The sequence below is a fragment of the Melanerpes formicivorus genome, unplaced genomic scaffold (genome assembly GCF_026170545.1).
Source record: "Melanerpes formicivorus ecotype bairdi unplaced genomic scaffold, bMelFor1.0.p_v2 SCAF_11, whole genome shotgun sequence".
Taxonomy (NCBI): domain Eukaryota; kingdom Metazoa; phylum Chordata; class Aves; order Piciformes; family Picidae; genus Melanerpes; species Melanerpes formicivorus.
Genome location: NW_027142363.1, coordinates 12592086 through 12605605, shown reverse-complemented (window position 1 = coordinate 12605605; position 13520 = coordinate 12592086). Strand labels below are relative to the sequence as shown.

At 47.1% G+C, this 13520-nt stretch overlaps 1 protein-coding gene across 1 annotated transcript in view; it reads right to left on the bottom strand.

Moving 5' to 3' along the window:
• Window positions 1–10746, bottom strand: part of CLIC6 (chloride intracellular channel 6) — a 40398-nt gene extending 29652 nt beyond the window's left edge. Inside the window, exon 1 of the mRNA XM_068144574.1 lies at window positions 8956–10746. Coding sequence (XP_068000675.1) covers window positions 8956–10587 — 1632 coding nt within the window. The 5' untranslated portion in view covers window positions 10588–10746. The remainder of the gene's footprint in view (window positions 1–8955) is intronic.
• Between the last annotated feature and the right edge of the window lie 2774 nt (window positions 10747–13520).

Below are 13520 nucleotides of genomic sequence, written 5' to 3'. Positions count from 1 at the left end.
CAGTCTCCATCATTCCTGTAGGACCCCTTCAGGTATTGGAAGGTTGCTATCAGGTCTCCCCAGAGCCTTCCCTCCTCCAGGCTGAACAATCCCACTTCCCTCAGCCTGTCCTTGTAGCAGAGGTTCTCCAACCCACTGATCATTTTCTTGGCCCTCCTCTGGACCCTCTCTATCGGGTCTATGTCCTTCCTATATTGTGCACTGATCTTCTGCTCATCACAGTATCACAGTATCACAGTATCACTTAGGTTGGAAAGGACCTCGAGGATCATCGAGTCCAACCTGACACCGCAGACCCCATGACTAGACCATGGCACCAAGTGCCACGTCCAATCTCCCCTTGAACGCCTCCAGGGTCGATGACTCAACCACCTCCCTGGGCAACCCATTCCAATGCCGAATGACTCGCTCGGTGAAGAACTTCCTCCTCACCTCGAGTCTGAACCTCCCCTGGCGCAGCTTGAGACTGTGTCCCCTTGTTCTGGTGCTGGTTGCCTGGGAGAAGAGGCCAACTCCCTCCTGGCTACAACCACCCTTCAGGTAGTTGTAGAGGGCAATAAGGTCACCCCTGAGCCTCCTCTTCTCCAGGCTAAACAATCCCAGCTCCCTCAGCCTCTCCTCATAGGGCTTGTGTTCAAGGCCTCTCACCAGCCTTGTTGCCCTTCTCTGGACACGCTCAAGTGTCTCAATGTCCTTCTTAAACTGAGGAGCCCAGAACTGGACACAGTACTCAAGGTGCGGCCTAACCAGAGCAGGTGCGGCCTAACTCATGCTCCAGGTAACATCACAACCTCATTCACCGGCATCCTACATCACTGTCGTAAGTATAGGGCTAACGATGCAGCTACTGCTTTCTCCTCCATTTTGGCAACTGTGCCTAAACCCCTTAATCTAGACTCAACACTGGCAGGTAATATTTTCACAAAACATTTTCATTTGTATTTAACTTAGACTATTTTCAAAATGTCACTTGATTCCTTAAATACTTTCATTTGAGTGTAGCTCTATTTTTCAACTAATTGCTCAAATCCCTTTCCTCATCCAGAAAAGTCATTCACCACACACTAATTTTTGGTAGATGTGAATGCCATGAGTTTTGTATGCTGGTTTGCTATTCATCTATAGACAAACATGAATCAAGCCTCAGATCAAACAGGCAGATAACATGAAAATTCCCAAGCACAGCTGCATGGCAGTCACCTCATGCAGCAATCATCAGTGCTTCTGAAGAAGGCTGCAGCTCTCCAACATGATTTATGAAATTAATACTCACTTCAGACAACTAGTGACTGAAATGCAGAAAGCAAGCAAGGAAATCTTCCACCCTTGCCCCAGGTCTGTGACAATAGAATAGAATAGAATAGAATAGAATAAACCAGGTTGGAAGAGACCTTCAAGATCATCATGTCCAACCTATCACCCAACACCACCTAATCAACTAACCCATGTAACCAAGCACCTTGTCAAGTCTCCTCCTGAACACCTCCAGTGACGGTGACTCCACCACCTCCCCGGGCAGTCCATTCCAATGGGCAATCACTCTCTCTCAATATATATACTCAATCACAGGTAAGAGCAGTCTTTCGAAGAAGACAAAACTCAAAGAGCAGAGGCTGTGTAGCTGACTTTTGGGCAGGAGGCTGATCTCATCAGAAGTTTCTGCTGGTTTCAGCCAGAGAGAAATACAAAGCTGTGCCCTAGGAATGAATCAGGAAAGTGTCCCCGGTTTAGCAAAGGGCTTAAACAGCACGTGACTTTAAGCTTGTGCTTAAAGTAAAACACGTGGTGAGGTGCTTTACTGAAGCAGTGAGCTGAAAGTAAATAAAAACAGGAAAAGGTCTAGGAATGTAGCTTTGAAGACATTTACTTAATTGAAATGATTTTTTTTTTTCTTCTCCTAAAACAAGCCTGCAAAGCAGAGAGATCTGCAGTCACACAGAGTACAAATAGATGCTTGCACAATCCTGTGTTTTAGGATTGTTTTAGAACTTATCAAGCATGGGCAAAAAGATGACTCCAAAAAGTATGACTAGGTTATAGCAAACAAAGAAATAAAAAACATTAGATGCAACTTCCAATTTCTAATCACTTATGTCTGTCTATTGGTTTGGGTATTTCTGGAACAGGACTTGGCCTGTCAGTAACCAGAACTGGTGCTGCTCCCTGGAGCCCACTACTGCTCTCTTAAGTATCCTTCCAGGAGCAAAGCAGAAAAATTCATTTTGATGCAGTTCTCAAAGCTATTCTTCAAACAGCAGCTCCAAGGAACCTTGCTCCTTTTTAGCAATTTAAGCTTTAAAAAGGTGATCACCTGAATGGCCAGGAAGGAAAGCATGGGAAGCAAAAATGAAAAAGATTGCACATTCAAAAGCTTTGCAGAGGTCTTTCAGAGAAAAGATTGGTATCATGGCTGTTCAACCCACAGTCTCCCAAGCACAGTTTTATTGAAGACTGCTGGAAGAGCACTCAGCTCTCAGAAAGACTGCTGCAGGTGCACCCAGCATGTACAATAAGCTGAAGAGTTATGACAGGAATTTGTAATGCCAGTTCTCCTTAAGCTGTATTAGGGAACCTGGAATTGCCATACTCCAGATGGAAAGAAAAAAAAGGTAGCTGAGAAAGGGCAAATACCCATGGGAAGGGAGCCAGCTTCCTGCTTTGTATGACAGCCTTGGGAACAGAACTGCAAAATGTCTTTAAACAAACACACCTCTGCTGCTTCGGTACCTTTTGTACAGCTGCATGTAGTCAAGGGATCAAAGTCACCACACAAACAGCTAATTAACCAGAGCCAGGAAAGTGGGACCATGCTGGTTTAGCTGGGTGGCCCCACAAGGCTCAGTCCTGACCTGCTTTGGTTTGCTTCTGGTTTCAGCAGATATAGCCCAAGAGGTGCTTGTGTTCTGCTCCTGGGAAAAGGAGTTTCTCCCGAATGGTTTTTCCCTTGTTCAGAGGTAACTTCCATAACTTCTCAGTTATAAAAGCAGACAGATCTCATAGCCAATGGTAAAACAGAATATCCACAAGAATGGTGGAGGGAAACAACTTACAAAAAATCACAGGATTTTAGGGGCAGCAATGTGGTACCTGAAAAAGGTCCTGCTTTCTAAAGAAGGTACATGAAATAGAGCTTGAGAAAGATAAAGGCAGAGGGGAAGGAGAACGGCGCAGATGTGTTCCTCAGGGGAAAACTGGCATGGTTTTGGCAGAAAGTGAAATAATGCAGCAGCACTGGTTGGGATGGGGGGAAAAGAACTGTCTGTTTCCACCATTGCCCAAACCATACCAAATGGTCCCCTGCTCATTCCACAGCAATCTGTCCTTCTTTAGCATCACACAAATCTGATGCACTCACCTTGAGCAAGTTCTGGGTATTTCCCTTTCCTTGAATGAATATCCAGTAACTAAACTTCCCTCAAACCTCTTTTAATCCATAAATAGGAAGCTAGTGTAGCTTCACACATCAAAATATTTATTTTCCCTCTCCTGAGGTCATGTAAATACTGGGCTCCTACAGTCAATCTACAAAAGGACAGTAAACATCTGTCTACTTTCATTTTGATAAGGATCTTGGCTGTTGCCTTACAAACCATACTCGCCTCACTGATTTACAGACTGATTGCACTGATGCACAAAAAACCCAAGATCTTAAGTACAAATACCTACTCACTGATTATATTGTTAATGTTTACATCAAGCATCAGATACAGCACAGAGTCTACTGAATACAGGCTAGGAGGTTTTTCCAGAGCTCTGAGCTCCTGCTGTCCATAGATTTCTTATCTACAGCACCTGAAGCCCAGAAGTTCAATTTAGACTTTCAGCGTAAGTTATATAAACCACAGATCCATCACATCGCAGAAAAGGAGATTCTTTTTGGTTCTCTAGTGTGAAACACCCATCACTACTTTAGTTGGGCATGTTAACTGTGGTGTTTGGAGGCACAGATGCAAGCATTTTTTATTCCTGTCTCTACTCACAGCAAAACTTGTACTTTCCAGTCTGATAGCACTTTTGATAATTCAGCACAGGTCTAAGTACATCAAGTCAGTCAAGCACAGCTCAAGAATGCTGCAAGGAAATTCTGTATCAGTAAAGTAACTTTGGTCCCTCATAGGAATGAAATAACTTTCAGAATGAAAATAAATTAGAATAGAATAGAATTTACCAGGTTGGAAAAGACCTTTGAGATCATCAAGTCCAACCTATCACCCAACACTATCTAATCAACTAAACCATGCAACCAAGCAACCCATCCAGTCTCTTCTTAAACACCTCCAGTGATGGTGACTCCACCACCTCCCTGGGCAGCACATTCCAATGGCCAATCACTCTTTCTATGAAGAACTTCTTCCTAACATCCAGCCTAAACTTCCCCTGGCACAGCTTGAGATTGAGCAGCTTTGATTTAGAGACCAAGAATGTCACAACACTGAATAAAGCATATTATCTTACATTGGATAAAATCTATTACCTTGGGCTCATGGCCAGTTTGTACTATATACCATTTAGCACAGAAACTAAGCAAGAAATGTTTTGGAAGATGAACAATCTCAAGAGAAGATCTCGTGCTCAAGCTGGGTGGTTTGGTCAACAGCATTCAGCACTTACAGAGAAATCACTATTCCTAGAAATGTTTGGAATGATGAAACCTGCTGTTGTGATTCTGGTGTTTAAGTTGTCTACTATTAAAGACAAAATCAAATTGATTGGTAGTTAGCTGGAAGATTTGTTGTTTGTTTGGCTTCTAATTTTAGAAATAAACTTAAGTTTAAATTGTTTAAAGTTAACTGAGTAGTTTTGGTGACTGTTCTGGACATTTACAGATATTTTCTAACAAAAGGAGAAAAAAAAGGGAGAGAAAAAAAATGGCACAACAAAGCTACATATAGCACTGACCTTAGAAGACCAGCTAGCAAGCTTCAAGCTTGTATATACCATATACAAAGCTACATATACCATTGACCTTAGAAAACCAGCTAGCAAGCTTCAAGCTTCAGCGTCCACAAGGTGTCCTACCCAAGGTGCCAGATAAGCTCAGTCAATTACCAAACGCTGATTGGAAAATATATCTGGATGCCCTTTGCAAAACATTTGACTTTGAAAAACCAGAAACATTAAGTATTGCTATCTAAAGGGAATATATGGTGCATGTTGTGCCATGGGAAAATTGAAGTCAAGTAAACAGCTCAAAGAAGTCTTGATATGGTCTTGTGCTTATCACCAAGGAGTCTTATGTAGTTCAGCTTACATTAAGGGCACAGTTCAGTTGCCCAGACAGATGTCTGCCCTCTTGTGAGATGCCTTACTGTAGCCTGGCTGGTGTCAAACTGCTGGTCCAGAAGTACATTATCTCCTATTGATGCTGCTAACCCTGCTAAGTGCTAGAGTATCTCAGGTAGCATGAGAATTCAACACTGAACCCTAGGTGTCTGAGTTCAAACTAAGTAACACTGCATAGCAACCCAAATCGGCTTAAAAGCACAATTTCCTGCTACCCATGCTTGCGGAGCTAGCAGGAATTTTGCCACCCACCTCACCATGGGAGGCACGAGGTGACACGATATTCATGATAGTCAAATCCATATATGCAAAATGAAATGAACAAATAAACAATGCAAAGCAGCAGGAAGCAGCAGAGGAGAAAAATACCCACCCAACTAAACAACCCAACACCTCTAAAAGAGAAGAGCAGAAAAAAAAAGCAGCATTTCTCATCATGCAGCTACATCTAGGAAGTTTCCTTCTGATCATGCAGTTACATCTAGTAAGTTTCCTTCTGATAGTGATGCTTCTGTTTGTTATTCTCAAATGTTATTACTGAAATATTATCAGCCAACTCTACTGTAATGCTCCCTATCAGGGCAACTGCAAGGATCAGTCACTCCTTCTGCTAGTATCTTCTTTTGAGTTTTCTCCTATTACAGGACTTACTTTTAACATTTCTCTGTCTTTGTGTAGTGATGGTATAGAGTGGTCACATGTGTTTGAAACATACCTGTGGAGGGAAGTGTTTCAGGCTGGAAACTAACATTTGCATTCAGTTTGGATCATCTTTTCACTTCCCTGACCCATGAGGGAAAGAAGGAATAGCTGGGGAACTACAGACCAGTCAGTCTCACCTCTGTGCCCAGTAAGATCATGGAGCAGATCCTCCTGGACACACTGCTGAGACAGAAGCAGAGGGCTTGATTGAGAGGGCTAGAGCACCTCTCCTGTGGAGACAGGCTAAGAGAGCTGGGGTTGTTCAGTCTGGAGAAGAGAAGGCTCTGAGGAGACCTTATTGTGGCCTTCCAATATCTTAAGGGGGCCCACAAGAAAGCTGGTGAGGGACATTTTAGGGTATCAGGTAGTGATAGTACTAGGGGGAATGAAGCAAAACTAGAAGCAGATTGATTCAGATTGGATATTAGGAAAAACTTCTTCACCATGAGTGGTGAGGCACTGGAACAGGTTGCCCAGAGAGGTGGTAGAAGCCCCATTCCTAGAAGTTTTTAAGGATGTGCTGGATGGGGCACTGTGCAACCTGATGTGGTGTGATGTGTCCGTGCCCATGACAGGGGAGTTGGAACTGGCTGATCTTTGAGATCCCTTCCAACCCTGGTAATTCTGTGCTTCTGTGAGTTTTAGCAATTGCTCAGGAAGGAGCACCGCATCTGAGGACCACGCATTGTGGTTAGATCTAAACACTTAATAATCCCCAAATGCCAGATTTTATGTTGTCCTATGCTGGAATCCATTCACCTTCTTCTTTCTTTTGTTTTTTTTTTTTTCCAATCAAAATGCAACAGCAGCTGAATATTCAAGCACAACTCAAACAATAGTTTGTGCTCATACAACCTACTTGAAGTCAACACAGAACTTCCAGCCTCACTTATTTTATACCCCCTTTATACCCAAGAGAAGGATAGAAATGCAGTGAGTGTGCCTTGGGGCAACAGCAAGAGCAGCATAAACATGAACTCTCCTGACAGCAGGAAAGAGAAGTGCTGCTTTGTTCCCAGTGCAGCAGCTCCAACACATTTTGGTGGGTGGGATGCTGAGCTCTCCAGTAGGCATGTTTAAAATTTACAGTAAAATAGAGAAACTTATGCTAACACCTAACTAAAAAACTAAACCAATGTCACCTAAACCAATGTCACCTAAACCAAAGTCACCTAAATCAATGTCACCTAAACCAATGTCACCTAAATCAATGTCACCTAAATCAATCTAGCTCCAGGTAAGGTAAAATACTAAAGCTTAGTAATACTTCTGGTACTGAAATCGTTAGAAAAAGCAGCTGTATTATTTTCTAGACATTCTTAAGGTACTAATGCTAAGTCAATCATAAAAATTGTCCTTCTGTCTTTATTAATTCACAAATATGTTCAAACCCCATGTTTAATGGGGACTGCAGGGTCAAAAGAGATGCTCTTATTGTAGGCTCCTTTCCTATTTTGCCCACATTGCTCTTCCATAGAACATGCACCGAGGTGCAATAATGCAGGCATAGTCCTAAGTCATAGATTTTTTAGCCTCTGCCACTCTCTAGTACTCCTTGATGGATATAAGAGCATAAAACAAGAATAAAAGAAGTTACAAAAGTGTGCCTGCAAAAGGCACTGTCAATCTGTGAGCCAGAAAGTCCATAAGTCACCTGTCAGGTTCAACATTAAATAGCTCCTGCTGTTTAACACAAAATCAGATTTTGGGATCAGTGCTACCATTTATCTACTTTACACCAACTTGATGTACAGAGAGCTTCCTTCAGAATTCATCTCAGCCTTCCAGATAAGGAATTGCTTAAATTGGGGAGGGGCTGGGAAACATTCACCAACATGACCTGTTATCACCATTCATCTTTCCAGCATGGCATCATCCAGCATATCTGACATTGCTATATGGAGGCCTTAGAGCCTTCCCCAGCCTTTTTCAAGTAATAATACTTGACAAAAGACTGACACAAGTGTGCATGATGAAGTGGGATAAATCGAGGCATAAACACCTTAGGAAGAGAAACACCTTAAGGATGGTTTCTGTGCATAGAAATTTAGCATCTGATATTTTAACTCTGCAGACAGATGCTGTCTCCATGCCACGTCCCACCAATTTTGGTGGGCTTTGAGGCACAAGCTAGAAGAACCTCTAAAGTTTTAACCTACAAAATAGCAATTTTAAGACTATTCTATTATTTCCTCTTTTCTGTCCACTTCCCTCTAACCTAAATCTTCTCTGCCCAAATATTCATGAACTGGACAATTACATGAGATGCTACACTGCTGGGCAGTTTACTAAATCTCTGAATTCAGCCTTTCCAAACTTTGGGGCAATTATCCAAATGTTGATCATAGTTCATGCTGGAAAATCCCAGTATCACATTTAAAGTTATATTTTCCAGTTTCTTCCACCTCAGTCCCCAAGTTGTGATATGTACCTTTCTGACTGCATTCTGAAAACCTTAACATCCCTTGAGAATTCCTTATATCACAAGTCACAGGTAATGATTCCAAACAGATCCTTCTGGGTACATTCTCACCTCAGCCCTGGGTCCAAGCTTCACAGTGAGAAGGGCACAACCAGAGTTCATGGAAGCCAAGCTCCCTGCATACCCTCTTCATTTAAACCTGGAGAAACTTCAACTAGTCAAACACAGGGCTCATCAGGGAAATTCACAAGGGAGACCACTTTGCAGGTCAGGTCTGTGCTTTGAGTTGTGCAGTACCAGCACCTCCCAGGACTGTGGAGACTGGCAGTAAGAAATCCCATCTCGTCCTGCCAGCTGTCTGCTGAAGGAATGAGGAGCCAGAGGCAAGTTGATTTGGGGCATTAATAATCAAACCACCAAATCAACTCAGCCAGGACTGACTCTGCCTGCCAGATTTAAGTGCTAGTCATCACCGGAGATGGCTGGTGGCACCCAGAAGAGGGTAAGGTGGCAAACTCAGGTTTCCCCAGCAGCCCCTCACACCTTACCTTAACGAAGAGGGAGATGTCATGTTCCTGCTTCTCATCCTCCTCTTCCTCCTCCAGAGCAGCCGGAGAGCCTGTCTCGTCCTCCTCCCGGCCCTGCACACCGTTCAGGCTCCGACCTGCGGCGTCCCACTCGCCGCCCTCGGGGCCCGGGGACCCGTCGTGCTGACCGGCCGCGCCGCCTTCCCCTGCTCCCAGGGCTGCGGTCCCCGTTTCTGCCACAGCCGGGACAGCTGCTTCCTGCTCTGTCCCCGGCGCCTCCGCTCCGTCCTCGCTATCGGGGCCTGCCGGTGACCGTTGTCCGCCATCGGACTCCCCTCCGGAGAGCAACGCTACCTCCACTTCCCCGCGGTCCTCGGGAGCCGCCCCGATCCCCGCCGGGGCCGCCACCGCCGCCTCCTCGGAGCCTGCCCCCGCCGGGGCTGTCTCCCGCACCGCATCTTCGGGGACTGTCCCCGCTGAAACCGTCGCTTCCGCCTCCTCGGGGTCTGTCCCCTCTGGGACTACCTGGCTTAGCGCTTCTTCGGGGCTTGTTCCCGACAGGGCTGCCTCCTCCGCCTCTTCGGGGTCTGTCCCCGGCGGGGCTTCCCCCCTCATAACCTCCTCAGTGACTGGCTCCGCCGCCTCTTTGAGTTCTGTTTCCCCCGGGATTGGCACTGCAGCCTTCTTTAGGTCTGTTCTCGCGGCCTCTTCGGGTTCTGTGCCTCCTGGGACTGTCACCAGAGACACCTCGGGGTCTGTCCTCGCCGCCTCTTCGGGTTCTGTCTCCTCCGGGATTGTCCTCGCTGCTTCTTCGGAGTCTGTCCCTCCCGGGACTGTCGCCACAGGTTCCTCAGGGTCTACCTTCGCTGCATCTTTAGGATCTGTCTCCCCCGGGACTATCACCACACCCTCCTCGGGATCTGTCCTCGATGGCTCTTCAGGGTCTGCCCCTCCCGGGACTGTCACTACACCCTCCTCGGGATCTGTCCTCGATGGCTCTTCAGGGTCTGCCCCTCCCGGGACTGTCACTACAGCCTCCTCAGGATCTGTCCTCGCCGCATCCTCCCGGTCTGTCTCGGTCGAGGCTTCCTCCCTCACCGCCTTACCGGGTTCTGGCCCTACCGGGGCCGATTCCGTCTCTCCCGTCTCCGTTCCCGTCGGGCCCATGGCCACATACGCGGGGTCTGTCTCCGCCGGGGCTGCCTCCTCGGGGTCTGTCCCCGCCGGGGCCACAGCCGCATCTTCAGGTTCTGCCCTCTCTGGCGCGGAGCCCTGGGGCGCATCTATGCCCGCGTCGCCCCCCGCGTCGCCCCCGTCGAAGTCTCGCTGCTCAGCCCCTGTCAGAGCCTGCTGCCACACACCCGGCCCGCCCGGGGTCTCCACCGCCCCCTCGGAAGAGCCGCTCCCTGTCCCGCTGTTGTCCCCGGGAGGCACCACAGCCAGCTCCTGCCCAGCCACCGCCTCCCCACTTAGCCTCGGCACCTCGTCGGCGAGGGACTCGTCCTGGGGCTCCGCTGCCCCATCTTGGGGTGCCCCGTCTACGGACGCCCCAGGCTGCAGCTCCCCCGCCGCTGTTTTCTTGTCGTCTTCTTCCCGAGGGACGTCGCTCCCCTCCAGCGGCGGAGCTTCAGACCCCCCCGGGCTCTCCGCCATGCCAGCCTACACGGGGGCCGCTGCCCAAGAGCGCAGCGGGGCGGGCGCCGCCGGCCGCCGGGACAAGCGGGAACTAGGCAGAGTCGCCGCCGGGGATCAGCGCCCGGCACCGACGAGGGGGGCGGACGAGGAAGGCGGCGCTTGCGCACAGCGGCTCCCGGGACCGCGGTGTGTGTACGTGGAGGCGGCAGACCCAGGTGCTTGTCTCCAGCCTCTCCTGCACAGGGCAAGGCCAGCGAGTCTCTCATCACCACCACCCCCTCGCCTCCCCCCCGAAACCTCTCCACCCCTCTAAATCCTCCACCGATTCTGGCTGCAGCTGGCACCGGAACAGGTGTCGAGAGCATGACATGGTAGAGCCAAGTGCTGCCCCTCGCACATCTCCTTCCCAGTCGCCCGCTACCTGCAGGTGCTCAGCGGGACCGGAGCCTTTGCAAAGAGTGGCCAAAAATACCTGGGCATACTTGCCAAGCCCCTGCTGCCTGCCCTGCCTAGGCTTCACCTCCCATGACGAAGACGCCCAAGCCCTGTTTCCACCCTTGCTTTTCCCTTTTGCTGCTGCTCATGGCCTCGGGCACAGTGCATTTGGCAGACCCCCCAGGCGCCCTGCTGCTCGCCTCAACCACAAGTCCCGTGTCCACTGACAGGTGAGGCTGACAGCCATCCCGGCAGAGGTGAGGGTTTGTTGGCTGCTGGGACAAGGAGAGGGATTCCATTTTCCAAATCCAGGTTTACAATGGGAATCACTAATACCCCAGCCTTGCTGATGCACTGAAAGTGACAGAACTCCTGACAGTCTTGCAGGGTCTCTTGAAAATACAGATAGAATCATGGAATCACAGAACTGCTGAGGCTGGAAAAGACCTTTACGATAATCAAGTGCAAGCACTGGCCAGAACTTTCAATTCCACCACTACTGCCAAGCTACTACCACTAAACCGTGTCCCTCAGCACCACATTTACATGACTTTTAAATACCTCCAGGGATGGTGACTCCACTACTTCCTTGGCCAGTCCCTTCCAATGCCTGACAACCGTTTCTGTGAAGAAGTTTCTGCTAATATCCAACCTGAACCTCCCTTGGCAGCTTGATAGTATCTGAAATGTATTCTCAAGCCCTCTTTGTGCTACAGCAAACACTGTTAAGATGGAAAAAGTATCCTTGTCAACTTGCAGAGGGAACTTTGAAACACTGTAAAACCCCCTAGATTTCCTTGCTTTTAAGTAGCTGTCCTTCACATGTGACCACCTCAAGCCCCATGTGACAGCTTGCATTTCAATGTGATAAATACCATGTTCTGTGCAGAGCAGGCAAGTGGTGTGAAGGAAGAAGTAAGTCGTAGTTTGGGTAAGGCAGCTGCAGATTCATTCCACAGACCTTTTCTGTTCCAGATAGAAGATGACTTTTCATGCTTTTGGTAATTTCTCTGTCTTATGGAGGCACTTTGCCCACATACACACACTTCAAAAAGACAATCAGCAGCTTCTGGTGTGAGGATAAACTTCAGCAGTTTTGCTTGTATGCAATAAGTCATTTTCTAGTGGATGCAGCCTGCTTTAGTCCCACTCTTCTCAGAAGTGAAGTTAAGCATTACTGAACTATTTGCATGGAAAATAATCTGTTTTCTAGGTGTAATGAGAACAGTGGATGGAAAAGTTAGCTGACAGAGTCAGGTATCATATTGAAAAAAACATGCAGTTAAACACCTCTTTTTACATATTTACATAAACGCTTTCTATATGGTTATACAAATGCTTCTTTTAATATCTTTACATAAACTCACTTGATGATCTTTGAGGTCTTTTCCAACCTTATTGATTCTATGCTTCTATGATTCTATTTGAGAGTGGAAAGTGAGCACTTGGAATGGGTGGGAAGGGAAAAGATGCAGCCACCAGGAGATGGGAAATACTGTAGAATAAACCATTCCATCATGTCAAACACCTGCTCTGATAAAAGTAAGCAAATGAACAAATAAATAATCCTGCAGCTGTTTCCCACAGAATTTATGTTTGCCCAGAGGTGCACTGCTAGTGAGACAAAAAGAACTGGGGCAGTCATGGTCAGAAAAGATGTTTCTTGAAGACTTAGGAAGAGAGGCTCAGTGTCTGGCAATAGCAGTCTTGCAGATGGACTCATTGTAAGGCAAATGTTTCAATTTTCTCTAATGATTCTGGTATCCACAGAATGACACATCTCAGTCATCTCTGTTTCTGCATAAGGATTGATTTACTCATCCTGACTCTTGCTGATGGGTTCCTAATCCTTGTCCTGAGGGCTAGCCACATCCCCCAGGTGTAATACAAGTTCCATCTTACAAAGCTTTCAGATATGAGACAGAGCTGTCTTCAACTGCACAGATCATCCACAAACACAGCTATGTTTTGTCCTGCCCAGTGGTGAATAGGACACTGTCTGCAAGGAGTAATGGTCACCTCAGATTTTCATGGTGAGATGAATGGCAAAGCAACATCCATGGCATAAAACTGGTGGAAAATTTGCAGGAGAAAGTGTTGCAGGTTGTATATACAACCAGTGAAGTCTGCTGGCTACATTTACAGGAACACTGTGTTTGGCTCACTCCTACTCTTAGTCCTCATGAGCCAAGCATGCTGTGTTCCTTTCTTCTGCAGCCCCATGTGCCACAGGCTTCTCTGGCTTATTGGAGCTGCCCACTCTGGAGTGTTCCTTCTTTTCCTCTATCCCTTGGATCTGCACCACTTCTGTAAATACTTCTTTTAGCATCAGATTCAAGGTTTGCCCAGGTTGTGAGTTTGACACAGGACTGCATCCTGCTGACCTGATGGAACTACATCAGAGATAATTGTCTCTCGGCTATACTTACTCATTGCAGAGTTTATTCATTAACACTGGTATCCTGGTTTTCTTTATTTGCCTATTCCCTCCTCCATAGCTCTCAACACAAAACAGT